At 47.9% G+C, this 19,365-nt stretch overlaps 1 protein-coding gene and 1 pseudogene across 1 annotated transcript in view; both read left to right on the top strand.

Annotated features, from left to right (window-relative positions):
• LOC146184953 (protein turtle homolog B-like) overlaps positions 1 to 19,365 on the top strand; it is a 645,660-nt gene that overhangs the window by 558,483 nt on the left and 67,812 nt on the right. Inside the window, exon 4 of the mRNA XM_084605918.1 lies at positions 15,969 to 16,304. Coding sequence (XP_084462044.1) covers positions 15,969 to 16,304 — 336 coding nt within the window. The remainder of the gene's footprint in view (positions 1 to 15,968; positions 16,305 to 19,365) is intronic.
• On the top strand, positions 6,478 to 11,335 carry LOC146184954 (uncharacterized; annotated as a pseudogene).

The following is a 19,365-nucleotide window of genomic DNA, read 5'->3' as shown; positions in this document are numbered from 1 at the left end:
GCCGAAGTACAAAATGTCGAGTGGCGTAGTTCTTGAGAGCACGTAGGACAGGATACCGCAAGAGAAAGATTTGAGGTGACTGGGCGTGCACAGTTTTACAGTTTTAATGTGAAAGTCACAGTGATGGGGTGCTCGTGGACAACGCGTATTTAGAATGCTGATGTAAACGAGGCGTACCTAGAAACAATGAAGACTTGACAGGTAACTCCGTATGGTCTTACTAGGTTCCTTGAACAGAACTAGTTTAAGTTTATCGGATGTAAGGGAACTCACGGAGCTTGAAGCAGTAAGGAGGGGAAAGGGAGAAGGTGTTCGGAGTGATCTCGGTTTCTATGAATTTGGGGGCTCTTCTATACCGGAGAGATGACCGCGTGGAGCAAGGGCATGAATGCGCTACTAGCAATCGAGACTCGAAGGCTGGAAATAAAGAACGATATAATTTTGTTCTTGAGTCGCAATCGGTAACATTAGATGAACGGAGACATCGTGATCCGTAAAGGCTGCTGTCAAACGTTCTTTCTGGTGAAAGGTATGTTATTTAAATTTACCTGTCATCGAAGCGTTCGATGTGCGGTATGCTCTTTTCTTTGCCAACGCACATGTGATCTCATGATGTCTTTTCTCCCCATGACGTAAAACAAGGCATTTTTACGTTTGTTTTGTATTTGCTTTTTTTTCTAGGTTAATGAAAACTCTCTGTATTTAATTATGTATTTTAAATATTGATAGTCGTTGGAACTACCTCAGGTTTATCAAACTATGTTTATACTTTTATGCCATATTTATATGACAGTGAAGACGTACTGCTCACAGTTTTCGTCTGTGCTAAACACCGATGGAAAAGCAAATGTTAAACTGTCTCCTAGCAGCATGAAACAAAATTACAGAAGAACATGAAACCGTATTCATTATTAGCACGCACGCTCAATGCATATGAGTGTATAAGACGGGTAACACGCAGTTACTTGAGCACTTGCTGGTGGCAACGAGGTCCCGGCTGCAATTAACGCGGAAGCCAGTCTAATGTTACCACTCTCAATCCGACGCGTTTCGTACACGTTCCCTTTGAGTAACTAATTACTGCGGAACTTGGCGCACGAAAGGACCATTAGGCACGTGGGCCGTCATCGCGAGTTACGCGTTGAAATTCCTCGTTCGCCTAAATTGGTGCTTCGTGTCCTCTAGAGAGTTTCCAGTCAAACAATCGAAGCCTCATGCTTTTGCTTCACTAATGATTTTTCGCCCCTGCCAATCGATACGTTTTCGTTCGCTTCTGTACTATTCGAAATAATGCCCTTCATTCATTTGTCTTTCTTATTTAGTTTAGAGATTTTCTGTGGCAGTGCGCAAGCTCCTCGGTTAGGAGGTCGTGCGTCAGAATTTCGCCTTTAGTTTCTGCTTTTCTGTGTATTCTTGTTTTTATTCCTTTTTATTTATTTTTTCAGTTGACTAGGGGGGAGGGGGGGGGGGGGCTTATTGCATGCTTTGCACATATCTGCCGACAATGCGTAATCTGCGAAAGACCCTACCACGCATCGAGTGCCCTTAGTCCGACCCAGTTTGGGAGGCTCTTGAACCTCGATAAGGGGAGAGTGAAAGAGAAGAGTTGCGAAGGAGTAAATACGTATCGCGCAACGAAGCTGCAGCAGTGCACCCGATGTAGCTGTCTGGGTTGCGGCGTAGGGCGCATTGCCTCGCCGCTTCTCCTTTCAGCGCTTCTGTTTAAACAGAGTAAGTAGCGCATCCGAATTCACCCGGGCGAGGGAGGCTGCGCGAGAATAATTAACGCCGTGAAGCTCCAGAATTCAGCGCTTGCGCACCAGCGCACACGTGGCTCGAACACAAGGCTTCTCCGCAGCGACCTTTTGGTTTTGCTCTTAGGTTCTCCCACCTCCGCTCTCTGGCAAACACTCGCCGCATCAGTGCACGCCCTTGGTTCTGCTGAGTTTTGGCTGCCGAACGTGCCTGCCTCTGCCGCTGCTTATCTCTGTCCCACACTTCGTACGCATGCTCTCGCTTGCTCGTATTTTTGAAGCCGCGCACGTTGGGCTGCCTTTCCAACTTTTCTTGTTTCGAGCCGAGCTCGTCCGCGCGGAGGCTCCCTTCGCAGTTACACGCTGTTGCTGACTCTTTGGCAGTTGGCTGTGCGCTCGGCTGCTGTGGTGTGGCTGGGAGCTGCTGCCGTTTTGGTTCGCCGAGCGTGGTCTCTTTCGCTTTGCGCTCGACGTTGCGACCATGTCGTTCCCTCATCGTTTCCTCCTTCTTTTTTTTTTTTTTTTTTTGGGGGGGGGGGGGGGGGGGGAATTGCGAAAAAGCCTTTTGCTCTCGCTTTGCGAGCACGCGAATTCGCAGTGCAAAGCAAAAAGATGGTGGAGAACGGCGCTCAGTAGCCGAGTGTGTGGAATGTCAAACGTCGGGTGAAACCTCTCGCTTTGCAAACGCAAACCGCACACCAGGCGCACATTATGATTTTGCTGCTATGTTTTTTTATTAGACACAATTCGCGACTGTCTTTATAGTGGTTAGAAAGGACTTTCTCAGCTGTTTAATATTTTTTGCCACAGAAGTGTAGGCGCCTAAACACACGAAATCCGCAATGTGTTTGTAATCATTGCCCGCACAATCAAAGCAGCGGTCCGAAGGTCCGCGGAGGTTTAACAATCCTTCTTTTGCCTCCTTGAAAGCTTTCTATGGCTCCGGGGCTGCGCCGCATACAACGTCCAGAATGGCCCGTGATTAGAGAGACGAGCATTACCATCATTCTTCCCCGAGCAAGCGAGGGAACTCAAGAAGGGCAGAAGGTACGCCCTCGAGCTGTACTTCCACTATTAATTAATTATGCTTGTCATCTTACTGAAAGCGTCCTTTAAGCCACTCTCCTTTTCACTTTTCGGATCCTTTGAGCAGATTGTTTTCTTGCGTGTGTGACCACTGTTTTCCTGACTCACTAAAATTTGGATGTCCCTTTATATGCCTTCGCTGAATTTTGTGCCAGTGCGAAAAACTCCAGAGCTAGAAGGAGTCGAGAAATTACCAAAAACGTCAGAACAACTTGAACACTTCTCGTTTACTACTCTATGAGTTCAAGCTTTTCACTTTCTGAGGGGTTCCTTGACTGCAGTCATATGAAAACGCGGATAACACTAGCTTTATAATACGCTTAAAGAACAATGCCTGTATTTCTGCTTGCGGCTTCTACAGCAGCACAGCGACCGTCGAAACCGCGAAAAGGGGTTAACCCTTGTATTCCATCCATATAATTGATAGCCAGTATCGCCAATTGTTAGAATTGCGTCATTGGTAAGAGAATTGTCCACTACGCAAATTACTTCTCCCGAGTCTCCCTGCTAGGCATTTTCGTACCAGCTTACCTTCTGAAAGCGACATTTGTGAAGGCGCAATATTGCTAGAAGCTTGTCGATAGTGGGGATCCGCCTTGCTACCTCTCGTGTGAAACTGCCAAGAGTTGTGCTTAAATACTTTTCACTTTCCCGAGCAATTACTATTTTAGAACAGCAGCAGATCCTGCATGCATCATTGAAGGCGGACGGCAGACGTAGGGGCACCTTACCGGACTGCCGGGGAACAGAGAACCGCCATATTTTCAATACAGCGTGCGACTCAAGTAATGCGTATTTTTACCCTGTTTTGGATGCGGTGCTTTTAGCTCAAGCTCGTCAACCTTCGCGGATTTCTTGAAAGGGAACCTACAGTGGTATGGTCAATAAAGCTATTGAAAAGAGCTTTAGATGCAAGTTGTGAGTGGCAGTTATGTGGGAGGTAGCAGACTGTGACTTTGACGTAGTAACATGCAGTTGTGACCTAGCAAATAAGGCTGTTTTTAGGGACAGCTGTATCTGGAACTTCGGGTTAAAAGGCGTTACCATATCTCTCACTGTTGATGGTGTCCCCGGTGTAAAACATATAGGAGACGCTGAACTTCCACTGAAGAAACTTGATAGCGCCGTTCGAACCGCCTTTATATTCTACAATTTTTAATTATTTTTTCTTTAAGTTAGTTTTTGGATAAAGGAAGTTGCCGTATCTGTCTCACTTCTCGATGAACACCTACACTTATCCACGGTACAGGTGCACCGGTTCGAATCCTTATCACGAACTAGTCTCCAAGTTGATTAGTAAATTGTTGCTAAAGGTGAAGCGAAATAACATGAGACTGCCTTGAACGCTGCACAAAGAACGGTGTCCTTATACTTTTTTTGATAAAAAATCACGTGCGTTCTCCGACAGTATTTTTCTTAATTCTGGGTACAGCGACGGCGACGCCTTGTTGACCGAACAGGCAGTATACAATTCGCGTTATTAGCCGTGTCGAAAACTCCCTACCTTCAGCTCAAGGGCATCAGTGTCACCTGTTACATCTGGAAAAGTACGAAAACGCTTGAAGCTCCAATTTTTTATGCCCCTGTAAAGCGTGCACCGCCGCAAGTAGACAATTGATGTAAGGTACACAACTCTACAGTTTCATGAGTTTTTTTTTTTTTTTTTGCTTTGCTCTCAAACTTATGTTTTCTGGATCGATGCTTGAAGCACCAGCCCAAACCTACTATCATCGCTTAATATTACATGTGTTTACGCTGTTCTTCTGGGTCTCTCCCTGCCACATGCAACAGCCGCTGAACATTTGCGCCATCAGTTAAACGCGCTCACTACTTCCCACCGCTGCCACAGATGTCTTACTGGCGTAAGCTAAGAAATCCCGTTTTAACACAGCTCTAGTTTTTCGCACCACTAGAGAGCTTCTCTAAAGCATGTGCTTCATGGCCGAGCGGTCTGGCCTGCTACACTGGTGAAGCGAAAGTGCTTCGCGCAACTGGGCCGGACAGCAGTATCTGTACTCAGCACTGCCGGTGCCAACAGCTGGTGACGCTGAGGCAATTGCAAACGCATTTCTGCGCCTTATTTACGGTCGGCGAGAACACGGCCTTATCGTCTTTTTCCTTTGTAGTTTCTTTACTCTGCGGGACCAATTTCGCTTTGATTATCTCTCTGTGAATGGCGCAGAGACCCGTGGCCAGAACTGGCGAGATGTTTCATCCTTTACAGCGAATGGGGCTGCCGACAGAAAAACGCGCACCAGGTCATGTCGGGAGCGCTGGGGGGAGGGGGCAAGGGGAGGGAGAGGTTGTGCGATGACACGGGTGAATTAACGATGCTTCTGGATGCTTTCCCAGAGCTCATTCCACGTGGCTGCTACGAGAATGATGTGCTGTCACAACCGAAAGGCGCCCAGAACGGTTAGTTAAGTTGCCCGCAGTGGAAGCTGGCAGCTTCCTCCTCTGACTGGCACAGCTGAGCGAAAGAGTATAGGTTGTGCACTTTCTACGCAGCAGAGCTTCCATTAGCTCGATGGCCGAGTGTGGCTGTAAATATTTACACCTGCTCGTAAAGCTTACAAACTTGGTCGGAGTTCGTCGCGAGTGCATTTGTGGCTTTAACGGCGGACTGTACCGCTCGTGGTTAGAAAAACTGTGCACATAACTCAGTCCTTTAGCGAATGCACGCCGAAACAATCTGAGAAAAACTTATTTCCTGCTGTGACCTCAGCCCGGAATGACGACCATGCAGGAACAGCACCATAGCGGCTCTTACGAGGAGTCTGGGATTTTCATAATAATATGAAATAAAATTATGTACAAATAGGTTATATTTCAGAGCAGGAAAGAAAGAAACACAGCGCCATTTTTTTTTTTTTTTCAGTCAGACTTTACAACACGTACCTGTTTTTTCAGTCCACAATGCCTTGCTGTTCTTGCCGAGTGAACCTAAAAACCATAAATGAAGTTCACGCACAAGACACTGCAGAATGAGACGCTGCGGAGCGAACTGTAATCTGCAATAAATCAACAAAAAGGAACAAAAAAAAAAACAGACAATAACTTTCCATCTACCAGTTGTGCATACCAACCTGTGCAGAAACGAGTATCTGGGCTCAAGGTCCTCCTTTCACATGCCTTTAGTTTCTATTTTATCTATGTGTGGCTAACGGTTTAAGTAACAGCATAAAAGAAAATTAACATTGGTCAAAGGACATCATCAGAAGGCAGGCCATTGTCTCGACAAGAAATGGGCTCTCCGTTGACCCCTCCTTATGTTGTTTTTGTGTAGCCAAGAACACTACCTTCATGGGTTCTTTTAGGGTAGTTTTTTAAATTTTCCTTTCTTACTGTTTACATTTCATTTCTTACTGTTTAACTAACTCTCGTACGTATTGTTATCTAATTTTAAAGTGATAGCTTTATAGGCCTGTTCACCCGCAGAAAATCCAGCGTCCACGTTTTTGGCGCCGTCGTCGGCGTCATCGTTAGCGTCGTTGTAGTGGTGTCGTTGGCGCCGGCGTTGTGAGTGAAACGTCACAAGCTTGGCGCTGGCAGACTTTAGTTAGCAGCTGACGTGGCCGGGCACAGATTCTTCGAATTTTTGTTGTACTTAAAGAGCCCACAATATGTTTGAGGTGAGATGCAACCAACCTTCCTTGAAAGCCGGGTCAAGTACGCTCCTGTATGGTCACGCAGCCACCATCATATGGCTTGTTTAAATTATGACTTTATAAGTCGCGTGGTAGCCTATGTTATGACGCCATACCCTTAAAGGTAGAGCTTAAGTGTCACCCATAAATTTTACAGTTAAATCTTGGTATTGAAATGCAGCAACCTGCAGAATAAAAACTGAAAATTTGGGAAGTGCTCAGTGATCATGAGAATATATCAGTATCAACCCCGGCAAGAGAAAACGAAAAGTGCTCCGATTTATCTTAGTACTCTTTCTTTTTTTTTCTTTTTTTTTTTAAGCACGTGCTTGTCCAGTGTTGGTGGTGACAGTCAAGGACCACATACGACATACTCACTCCGCTGCTTCTATTTCTCATATTTCTTGTACATTTACCAGCAGTTTATACCACCCAGATTGTTCGATTCAGATGATTTCGAATAAAACATGGGAAGAAAGGTGAAAGCGCGCAAATAATACAATTCTCGCCTGAAAGAAGGCAGAAAAGCATACTCTGTTTTAAAACAACTTTAACACGCCACTTACCCTTATACTGTCACCTACTTCATGAACGTTGTTCTAGTTGGTTCAGATCAATAATACTATTCAAAGCAGCATTGCATTCATCTTTTTTCTGCATTTCTGCTAAACGTATATCAATAATATGGCCAGTGTCAGGCAAAAGTCCCTTTTTGCTTTCTGCGAGTAGAAATACCAGTCAAAAGCCAGCCTCATAAAACTCTGTAAGGAAGTTGAAATCGGTCAGCTGCCTGTAAAAGCGCAGGGTGTACTAAGTAAGTGGATGTTAGGAACAGAACAAATGTTTATTGAATGTCAAAGCAGAAGATTTGTCTGCTAACTGGCAGTTTTGTTAAAATACAGAACAGCGAAAACGCAACCTATTTTTGGCATGTCACTTTAATCGTCGAATTGCCGTGCTTAAAGTTCTTATTTTATTGTCTACATATAGACAGCCTTCTTAACATCTAATAGCGGGGAATTGAAGTGGGAAGAATAATGTTCAGCAGTCACTGCTATAATTATCTAATCTACACAAATATGATGCGCTACTCTTGTTTATGTGGAGGCATTAAACACCTTATAAAGTTACTGAAACTGGATACACGATCCAGAATGATAATGATGAAGGAGAAAGTATTATATTTTTCTGCTATGTTTCTTCCTTGCGCCCAAGTGGAAACGAGATAACGACGAAGAGACTATAACCTTTGCCACTGTTATCAAATGCAGGAAAATATTTCAATAATAAGTTCGTGTCACAAAACACTTCAAGAAAAATTCGCGCGTGGAAGCTATCAGAACCTAACAAATTGTTTTTATTAACGTTGTGCGCTCTGCTTTCTTACGAATAAAATGTGGCATCGTAATCATTACCTTATATTGAAAAAAGAATCATTAACCAGGCGAATAGGCTAAAATTTCTAATAAATCGGGACAGCGGTATACATGAGCTAAGATGCAGGAAGGTGTTAAGGGAGCGAGATGCCGCATTGCGTAGATTTCCGGTCTTCATAGAGCACCGGCGATTGGCATTCTATTCCACCTCCGCGCCATCTCGGCGTTTGCCGAGGCAATGGTAAATTGTCTGGAAGCAATAAAACAGGCGCACGCTATCACTCTGAAAGCGCGGGAAAGCGAAAATGGACAGCCTCGACGGCTTTGCTCACGCGATTAGCAATACGAATATCCCCCGCAACTCTCACGCTGTCTGGTCTTCACGCTCGAAGCGAAGCCTCGAACCGCCAGCAGGAATGAATACGTGACAGGGATTTTCTCTCCTGTTGCGAAGCTTCTCACGTAACGTTTTCGCAGAGCTCGCTGCCTGCCGAGTCGGCACGAATAAAGCTGGAACGGGGAACAAAACTAAGAAGAATGTGTTGCATGAGGCGATGTGCCCTACGCACGCAACCCAGGCGAGAAGGAAGACACGAGACGTGCCGAGAGAATACTCGTGGAAGCCACGCTGCTCGTTGTTCGCTGCGCGGAAAGGCGAAGTTGTTCTTCGTGCATTAGCGGCGCTCAGCTGCGCTTTGGGGAAATGCGTAGCGATACGTGCCGGCCCGCCGACACACTCCATCTTGTTCTTTTTTTCATGCCTTGCTCTATCGCGTGCTTCGCAGTGCAGTCTCTTTTGATTGGACGTGCATGGTCGACTATGCTTGAAAATTGAGGGGCGGAACTCTGGGAGACATGACTCTTCTACAAGCTCTCGTGGTAGAGAAGCGGATTAAATACCATATTTTGTTTTTATTCCGTTATTTAATGGTGCTTGAGCTCCTTTCCTTGCAGCCTGTCTCGCGCTGCTTGTTTAAGTAATAACGTAGAGACATCATTTGCATTTATGAGGGCATTTACGAATTTCCAAAAGACAGGAACTAGAGGGACGTGCTAGATGAAACCATAGATTTTTTATTTGTGCAGTAAATATTGATACTGTTTGCAGATAGGGTGGGCCGCAGAAGAAACTAGGCTCGCTTAGAAAACGCATTTTGTGGGAAGACAACTAATAAAAGGTCTACTTGACAGGCCTGTGGGAATACTATATGACTGTACGGTGCTAACCAAGCAAAGTTTGTGTCGGTGCCTTAGAGTATAATATTGTACGCTAGGCTTTGCTCTTCCTGCGACGTGTTACTGGTTGTAGCTCTGATATTAAATATCCATTGTAAGCTAAGCTTTACGATATAAACTTGAATGTACAACACGCGATAAAATACATTTTGCTGCATATTGCACCCCTGGTTGCATGTCATAGCTACGTGAGCATAGGCTGTCAAGCGTACGTATTGCGTATGACAATAATGGAAGCAGTCCACAAGCGCAGTTTTAATGCGTTTGATATTATTTTCTCATTCTTTTAGTTGTGTGGAAAAAAGAATATTCACTTTGTACCGAATCATAGGATGTGCTACATTGTTGTTGAATATTTTCTGGGCATGAAATCTGAGAAGGCATCCTAATCTTGTGAGAGGCACTCAAAAGGAATGCTAGCACTTTATAATCGGTCTCGCTGTCATTGTTCCTCGCGATACAAACCTGTATACGTTGAACGTTTTCGAATGCAAATTTTAGCGACCTTGTATCTTGACTCCAGCAAAGATGCGGTACTGGAGTGTAGCCTGGGATAAAATATGCCTATTTGGCCAGCCCATATATAAAAAAACACGAACACACTTTTCCTGCGAATAGTGCTCTGAACTGTAGGTTTAAAAACATTTTGAAGCCACTACTGTCTGGGAGCCAATGGTGGGCAGTAATTAAGCTTGATATTCTGCTATGACGCTGATGTGAGCTCCTTTCTTGCCTGCATAATCGCCCCCTCCCCTCTCTTGAGAAAAAATAATGATAGTCATTGGATTAATATTGGCATGTGCATTAGAGGTGAAGAAGGAGGAGCGCAATCGGTAGAAGTAGAGGACGTTGAAGTGTGGGCCCCGTTCCTGGTGCCCTCGTGCTCTCGCTCAGCGGCCACAGTAGTTGTTTCTGTGTAACAACTGTTACACATCTGGTGGAGGTGCTGGGTGTACGCTTCCCGACCTGCGTACACCTACGAGATAGAACACGGAGCTCACACCGGTTCATCAGCGCCCTAGCCGCCGTCTCCGCGGCCAGTCACCAGAATTCGGACCTCTCACCACCCCGACGAGGACGACGCAGCCTCGACCGACGGTTCCACCGGAAATGGCCACAGATAGTACATCCCAGGCGCCCATCCTCTACCACACGCCGCGAACACCGCCATCTTTTCACGGCGATGTATACGAAGATGCGGAGGACTGGTTGGACACCTATGAGCGAGTCGCCCGCTACAATGGCTGCAGCGACGACCGTAAGCTCCATAACGTGTTTTTCGCGCTTGAGGACTCCGCTAAGACACGTTTCGAGAACCACGAGAACAACATGTCTACCTGGGAGACATTTCGCCTAAATCTCCTAGCTACATTCCCCAACGCTGACCGCCGAGAGAAAGCGGAAGCTGCGCTTCACTCCCGCAACCAGCGCACCAACGAAAGCGTCCGCATGCATGTGGAGGACATGACGCGCCTCTTCAAGCGTGTCAACCCCTCCATAGCGGAGGAGAAGTAGTTACGCCACCTTATGCGCAGGGTCAAGCAGGAGCTTTTTGCCGGTCTTGTGCGCAGTCCACCGCGTACTGTTGCCGAATTCCTCACTGAGGCGACCACCATGGAAACAACGCTCTTGCAACGAGCCAGGCAATACAGTCGGAATGAGAGCACGCTTGGCCCCGCTGTTTCTTCGGTGTCGCTTGAGAGCGATGTGGACACGTTACGTGACCTAATCAGGTCGATCGTCAAGGAGGAACTACAAGCCCTCCAGTTGCCTTCCAGCGCCCCTTCTATTACATCGCTGTCGGAAGTCGTCCGGGACGAGGTGCGCCTAGCAGCGCAGCAACAACTCCCTGAGGGTCCTAGTCAGAATGAGGTCAGACCTACCTATGCATCTGTCCTCTTCCGGGCGCCAGCACCTGGCTACGACGTCAATACCGTCAATACCACGACTCAAGCAGTGCAGCAGTCTGGTTTTGCCCGGCTGCCTGCTCGACCAGCCTATCAGGCCAGTCGAAAAAAACTACAGAACTGTGTCAAAAATACGACAAAATATCCTGTAGTTCAGTCGTAACCATCAGATTTTTCGGTAGTTCTGTAGTTTTTCTGTAGTATATTTCTGTTTTCTGTAGTTGTGTAGCACATTTCTGTTGTAACTACAGACATTTCTGATGTTACGACAGAATGTTCTGTTGTCACAACAGGTTTCTGGTCAAAAACCCACAGAAATTGTGTCGTAACATCAGACAATGTTCTGTAGTTTTTTCCGACTGGCGGCCACGGAAATGTGATGCGTGGCGTACACCGGACCGGCGGCCCCTCTGCTATCACTGTGGTGAAGCTGGTCATCTTTACAGGGTCTGCCCATATCGCCGAATGGGCCGGCGTGGTTTCGCGCCCGACGATCCTTGCCCACGGAACGGCGAACGACCATTCGAAATCGAAGCTCACCTGTCGGCTCGTCAGAGGCCTAGAACATACGGCCGTTATGACGCTAGATCGTCGTCTCCTCGTTGTTACCGTTCCCCAAGTCTTCGCCGAGACGCCGGCAATCCTGAGCGGCGTTCTCCCAGTCCACATCGGGAAAAGTAATTCCAGCGGACTCCGGAGGCAAGGCCGCTGCTGCCGGGAAAACCGAAGATCCTCCGTCGCCGATACGCCGAAACGCTGATTTCTCACAGGGGCAGGGTAGCGACAGCATCCGACGTGCTACCTCTTATTTGTGCGTGACAATTGACGGTACTGAGGCTGTCGTTTTACTTAATACTGGTGCAGATTATTCGATGATGAGCCATGCCCTCGCCAAGGGCTTGAACAAGGCTTTGACGCCATGGTTGGGCCCTAGCATTCGCACGGCCGGAGGTCATCTTATTAGTCCGGCCGTAAGGCCCGAATCAGCATCCGCGGTTTCGTTTACGTCGGTGAATTCGTCGTCTTGCGCGAGTGTCCGAGGGATTTGATCCTGGGCCTCGACTTTCTGCAGGCAAACGGTGCTGTGGTCGACCTACACGAGGCGCGAGTCACATTTTCGACAAAGCAAGCCGTGGCGCACAGTGCCACAGAAGACCCAGGAGCCAACGCTCTGGGTATTGTCGAAGACGACGTAATGCTGCCACCACGGTCCAGTGTGCTGGTGTTAGTGAGGAACGACTGGTTTCACGAATACAAAGGAATTGCGGATAGTAACCCTTCGCTGTTGCTCGAGAAAGGAATGGCTATTGCGCGCGGTCTTGTCGACCTAAATGACGGTTGTGTGACAGTTTTCCTGATGAATTTCACCAATGAAATTCAGCGCCTCGCGAAGAGAACGGCTGTCGCCTTCCTCCACGATGTAGATAGGTGTCCGAATCTGTCTCCCTTTGAGATGAATCTTCATGACGATGCCGCAGCACACAACGCCCTTCAGAAGGTTAAAATCAACCCGGGTTTGTCACCTCATCAAAAGAACCTTCTGTCGTCCCTGCTACTTGATTTTAAAGATTGCTTCGCGACGAGCTCCAAGGTCGGACGTACGCCGGTAGCCAAGCATCGCATAGTCATCGATTCAACCACACCACCAGTTTGTCAACGTCCATACCGTGTTTCGCCTAAAGAGCGGGAGGCTATGAGAGTGCAAGTCGATGAAATGCTTGCAGACGATGTTATACAGCCGTCAAGAAGTCCATGGGCATCGCCGGTCGTCCTGGTGAAAAAGAAAGACAACACGTTACGATTCTGCGTTGATTACAGGAAACTGAATCAGGTCACTAAGAAGGACGTGTACCCACTACCCAGGATCGATGATGTGCTTGACCGACTCCGAGACGCCAGGTTCTTCTCTTCCTTAGATCTGAAAAGCGGATATTGGCAGATCGCGGTGGACGAGCGAGGCCGCGAGAAAACAGCTTTCGTGACGCCCGACGGTCTGTGCGAATTTAAGGTGCTCCCGTTTGGGCTCTGCTCTGCGCCGGCAACGTTCCAACGTATGATGGACACTGTTTTAGCTGGTTTGAAGTGGCAGTCATGCCTTGTGTACCTGGACGACGTGGTCATCTCTTCGTCTAGTTTCGAACAACACTTGCAGCGATTGCGCTATGTCCTTCAAGCTCTCCAGTCAACGCAATTGCCTGCCAAGCCAGAGAAATGTCATTTCGCCTTCGAAGAGCTCCGTTTCTTGGGACATGTGGTCAGCGCACAAGGTGTTCTCCCAGATCCCGACAAGACTTCCGCCGTCTCCAGATTTCCACTCCCAACCGACAAAAAGGCCCTCCGAGGTTTTCTGGGCCTCTGCTCCTATTACTGCCGCTTTGTTAAAGATTTCTCTCGCCTAACTGAGCCACTGACAGCCTTGACTCGAGGTGACACACCCTTTTTATGGGGGAGTGCCCAAGACGAATCCTTCAAGGAACTCCGTCGCCGCCTGCAAAGTCCACCGATACTAGCTCATTTTGACGAGAAGGCAGACACAGATGTTCACACTGACGCTAGCAATGTCAGCCTCGGAGCAATCCTCATACAGTGGCAGGATGGTGCAGAACGAGTCGTCGCCTACGCGAGCCGTATATTTTCTCGTCCAGAAAGGAACTATTCGACAACAGAAAAAGAGTGTCTTGCCGTCATCTGGGCTCTGAGTAAGTTCCAACCGTACATTCGTGTTGTCAGTGATCATCACTCGCTGTGCTGGCTAGCCAGCATTAATGATCCTTCTGGGCGGTTGGCCAGGTGGAGCCTCCGGTTACAGGAGTACGTTATGACAGTCGTCTATAAGTCTTGCCAGCAGCACCAAGGCGCAGACTGTTTGTCATGAGCACCCGTAGAACCGGCTACGCAAGACATCACCGAAGATTGCCCTATCCTTTGTGCCGTTAGCATCTCCCGTATGGCGCAACTTCAACGGACCGACTCTGAGTTGTTGCCACTCATTCAGTACCTGGAGGGTGTTAATGATAGTGTACCCCGTTTGTTTCGTCTTGGGCTGCTGTCCTTCACTCTGCGGCGTGGAGTACTCTACAAGCGCAACTTTGACAGCACCAGGGAGACGTTTCAGCTTGTTGTGCCATCCCAGTTATGGCCCGAAATCTTGAGCGCTTGTCATGATGAACCATCCGCCGGCCACTTGTGAATCAGTCGCACACTGACAAAGATTCGGCTGAAGTACTACTGGCCCAATTTACTACCATCAGTAAGTAAATACGTAGCAACATGCCGTGATTGCCAACGGCGCAAATCTCCTCCTCTGAGACCAGCTGGCTTTCTGCAGCCTATAGCACCCCCAAAGACCCCTTTTCAGCAAATTGGCATAGACCTCCTCGGCCCTTTTCCGAAGTCGTCCTCTGGAAAACGGTGGATTGTGGTGGCGACGGATTACTTGACACGGTACGCTGAAACTGCGTCACTTGCAAGCGGTACTGCTGCTGAAGTCACCGAATTCTTTGTCCACGACATAGTTCTGCGTCATGGAGCTCCTGCAGCTATCGTTACCGACCGTGGAGCTGCATTTACGGCTCGCTTCACTCAGTCTGTACTGAAGCTCACGCACACCAGCCATAGACGTACAACAGCCTACCACCCACAGACAAATGGCTTGGTGGAACGCCTCAACAGGACCTTGACCGACATGCTTTCCATGTATGTTGATGTCGAGCACAAAACATGGGACCAAATTCTTCCATACGCAACGTTCGCGTATAATACCGCGCAACAAGAAACGACGCGGTTCGCTCCGTTTGAATTAGTCTTCGGTCACCACGTAACCACCCCCTTGGATGCTATGCTACCCGTGGACCTCCCTGACAGTGAGACTGAACTTGACGTCGATGTCGCCACTTATGTTCAGCGCGCGGAAGAAGCGCGGCAACTGGCCAGACAGCGTATTCACCGCCAGCAGCAGATCGATGCTAACCGCTACAACCTTGGACGCCCTACGTTACCTACAACCCGGGCGACTCTGTGTGGATCTGGACGCCAGTTCGTCGCCGCGGGCTGTCCGAAAAGTTACTGCGCCGCTACATCGGCCCTTACCTTGTTGTCCGCCGCCTCAGCGACGTAACATATGATGTTGTAACCAGCTTTGCCGGCTCATTCATCGCACAACGGCAAGCGCAGGGACGTTGTGCATGTGGTGCGAATGAAGCCATACTACGAGCGAACCCCCGACTGACTTTCAGGCTACATGTAGTCTATTCCGTGATGCCAGACTCGTAGTGTAACTCTTGAACGCTTTTTCTCCCCGCTCTTCTGTCCGACGGTAACACCGCATCGGGGCGATGCTCCAGAGGAGGGGGCAGTGACACGTGCATTAGAGGTGAAGAAGGAGGAGCGCAATCGGTAGAAGTAGAGGACGTTGAAGTGTGTACCCCGTTCCTGGTGCCCTCGTTCGCTGGTTCAGCTGTCTCAGTGCTCTCGCTGAGCGGCCACAGTAGCTGTTTCTGTGTAACAGCTGTTACAATATTTTGATGTTCTCAGGCAGTGATGCCACTTGCGTGAATTACCTTTTCCGCAAACATGGGCTTACACCCGCTTGTTCTCCTCAACTGAAATAAAACCCTAGGATATTTTTATGTTCTTCTGTAGTACGAAATATTTATGCTCTGATGCTACTGTAAAATTTGCTTGGTTTGAAAACTAATTGTCGAAACGCTTTTCATGCAAAATCGCTTTTTCTTCAACGTTGTACTTCGGGCCAATGTCTTATGTGCACAGAGCGATACGGAGAGGAGTTAATGCGGCGCTCCGTCACACAAAATGATAGTATGAAAACACGAGTGGCATCTCAGTGTTCGTGAAAAAGTTGCCAGTTCGGAGCCACTTCGTGCACTGTCACTTCGCTTGGTTATTTTCAGCATTTGCTTCCTATTGCCGGTAGCTAAAGCGCAGCCTCTTCTCTTTGCGCAGCCATCCCGCAGCTTTACGCGGCTGTGGGCGGCAAAGTGTCTCTGCCGTGCAACACGAGCATCCCTGCGGGCGGCGACGGGGTGTCGCTGATACTCTGGTACCACGGCGACTACGGCATCCCCATCTACAGCCTGGATGCCCGCGACCAGCCCCTGAGCAAGGCACGACACTTCCCGGGCCAGGACCTAGGTACGCGCGCGTACCTAGACGTGGCCTCTAAGCCGCCCACGCTCAACATCGACCCGGTGCTCGAGAGCGACGCCGGCGAGTACCGCTGTCGGGTCGACTACAGCAGGCAGCGAACGCAGCACAGGAACGTCAACCTCACGGTCATCGGTGAGTTGTAAGCTTCTGCTGCCCGCTTCGACACGTAGCGATATTAGAGCGAGCTTCTCAGTTCCCTTGATGGACGTTGGTAACTGCAAACCCACTGTAAAGACCTTTGCTGCCAGTACGGAAAGCTATGCGGCATCTTAACCCGCTGCGATGGCCCGAGTGGCTTTGGCACTTGCCTACCGTCCTCAGGGTGGGACGTCGAATTTCGGTAACAAAGGTTGCATCGCAATATAGGCGATACGAAAAACGTGCCCGCTTAATATGCTGGCATGTCCATGTTTTTAAAGGAAATAACCTTATCTAAATATATCATCTGCTCTACATACGGCGTCCACTACAGCCCTCCCATAGGTAGCAGACGGTGTATCGTAGACACAAAATACCTCAAAACCATGTTAACGATTGTGTTTAGATGGCCAACTGTTCTTTTTTCTTTAATTATGACGGATAAATTGAAATAAAAACAGGCGAATGAAAAATAGACTTAAAAGAGTAAAATAAAAAGAAAAAAAAAAAGCTTGCGCTTACAGCTTGAAGGTCTATCGAGCTACACTTTCCCGTATTCATTTACCGCAACTTTCTCACACTGGGCTCCTGACCTCTTTTTTCACATAAAAGAGCTGGCCATAAAAATATATTCAATCTGCTGTGACTGTTATGTTAAAGTGCACAAGGAAGATGTGCAAAAAAATTAGGCGGAACGGGAAGTTTTCTCTTTGGGGATCCGTATGTAAAGCTCTTGTATAGGTAGATTAAGAAAAGTATTACTGATTTGAAAACAAGCCATTTTAAGTATTTTATTAGGGGTCTTGAGATCATGTGAAGTACAAAATATTCTAGGACATATACAGATTATAATGCTTCGGGGAAGACATATAGTTGAGAATACAAATAGAAAAAAGAAGTCGTGTTTTCTGCTTTCGTCTTTTTCAAGACGTCCATACAGGAGAGTGCTTCTCTGATAATAAAGTATAAATAATATTCCTTTCCCAAGTGGTTCCAGAGCCTTGTGTAACATGTTATAGAGATTACTAACAAATAGTATCGCATAGCCCGAAATCACGTGCAAATGCCCAGCTAATGACGGCCGCCTTACTACTGCACAGTATGCGCCGCCAAGTGTAAGCTTGTTTACCATAAATAAGATATTCCTTGTCCGCTTTACGTTCAGAAGGCGGCATTGTCTGCAGGTAGAGTCTCTGGATAGAAGGGACAATGCAGCAAACAATAAACGTTTTGTCTATTGAGGATCTAAATAAGCGATACGTTACTCTTTGGAATCATTAATGCATCAAACGCGCACGAGTAAGAAGTAAAGCCTAGAATAAATTGTTTTCTTTTTCTTTTGGTAATCAAAGATAATAAGCTCTCTAACTTCACGGTATCACTGTGTAGTTATAATGCTTGTATGTCACATTTGAAAAACGGTTGAAATAAAGCTGCTGCTCTCTTTGCATTGCACGTAGGAGTACAAACCTCGACTCTACCGTTCTTTTTTTTTTTCGTCAGCATTGGAGACATGACTAGCAGAAAGAGCAACTCCTAGCAAAGCTCATGGCAATAAGCGTCACTCAGTGAGATTTGAACATCCATATGCCGTCAAGCCTACCTTTTTAAACCCAAGCTTTCGTCTAGTATTTCCATCGAGGGGGCCTTCAGCAGTAACCGCATTCAGCATCCGCTACGTCTCGGCACAAAAGCTATTGAATTCTACCCTTTGTACTTCTCCCTTCACTGATGTTACACTCCGTAAGGATAACCACGTTAGAAGCGTTACTGCTGTCGTCCACCCCAGAACTTGCGAATCAACTGGAAACGACGCATATCTATCTCGACAAGCATACGCATGCAAGCGCGCTACAAAAAGGCCCGCGCGGCTCAAACAAACTCTGGCACGAGAGTGAATGGGCCTCTCATTCTTCTTCCGGACCGGTCTACGTGGCGTTCGAAAAATTCGCGCTGGGAGGCAAATTCCTCTCCTGAAAGGAGCCGCCGTCAAAGCGACGGTGCCGTAATGGCTTGAATCGTCGAGTGCAGTGCGCGTGGGGGAGATGTAAGGAGGATGGGAAAGACGAAGAAGAAGAAATGCCTGGCCTCTTAGTCTTGTCCGCTCCTATTCAACGCGGACTCAGCGCTTCTGCACTCCTTCATTTCCTTTTTGTTTTCTTTCCTGTCCTCTGCCCCCCTTCTTTTTTTTTTTTCCTCGAGGCAAGAGATTATTCGAGTGGGCGCCTTCCGCGCGTCTCTTTCCCGCTGCATAACGAACTGTGCGGCGGCGGGCTTTCAGGCCGTCGGTTCGCCTTTGGGGCGAAAGGGCGTGCCACGTGCCGCGTCGGTTGTGACAGGCTAAGCGGCTGTCAACTCGCATGAGAGCCGGACAGCGTTTGCGGGGCTATCGACCGATCGATTGAATTGCGGCGCGCGACGGAAAAGGACAGTGAGGCTGAGGACTTCTTCAACAACCGCCCCCATGACTCTGTGCAACCGGCCTCCCCCGTACTCCTGCTCTGTCCTTTCGGTTTAGAGCTCGGTGCCTTTTATTCTAGTGTCCCCCGCGCCCTCAAACGTTTATTTCTTTTTTTCTGACCTTCCCGACTTTTTCCCAGTGGCTCCACCGATTCCGGTGGTGGAAGAAAATGGAAGATATTTTGGTTCTCGCAAATGGTGCCCAACGTGTGAAATAATCTCAGACTGCTTATAAATACAGAAGGGGAAAGCATGCCTTCCTTTTTGTTGAAGGGAAGGGAAAGCAATGGCAGGCTGTCTGAGAGACATTGCCACGTTTCGATTTGCTACGGCAGACGTCGCAAACTTGTCCGCTCCTATTTTAATCGATTAGTTTATTCGACCGTAAACAATGCCTGAGGATATCACAGCACCTGAGAATGGATGAAGGGAATTGCCCTTTTAGGACTCAGTGATCGGGCCGTGCAGTGCAACTCAAAAGTGGAAACAATAATAGGCTAAAAATGCCTACATTATAAACCGACTGCTTCCGATTAGAAATGAGCAGCGGATGCTGGCTAACGTGCCCACGCTTCCTTTCATTCGATTGTTCTTG

The sequence above is a fragment of the Amblyomma maculatum genome, chromosome 6, assembly GCF_055883805.1.
Source record: "Amblyomma maculatum isolate TAMU_Amacu chromosome 6, ASM5588380v1, whole genome shotgun sequence".
Classification (NCBI taxonomy): domain Eukaryota; kingdom Metazoa; phylum Arthropoda; class Arachnida; order Ixodida; family Ixodidae; genus Amblyomma; species Amblyomma maculatum.
This window is presented reverse-complemented; position numbering and strand designations above follow the sequence as displayed.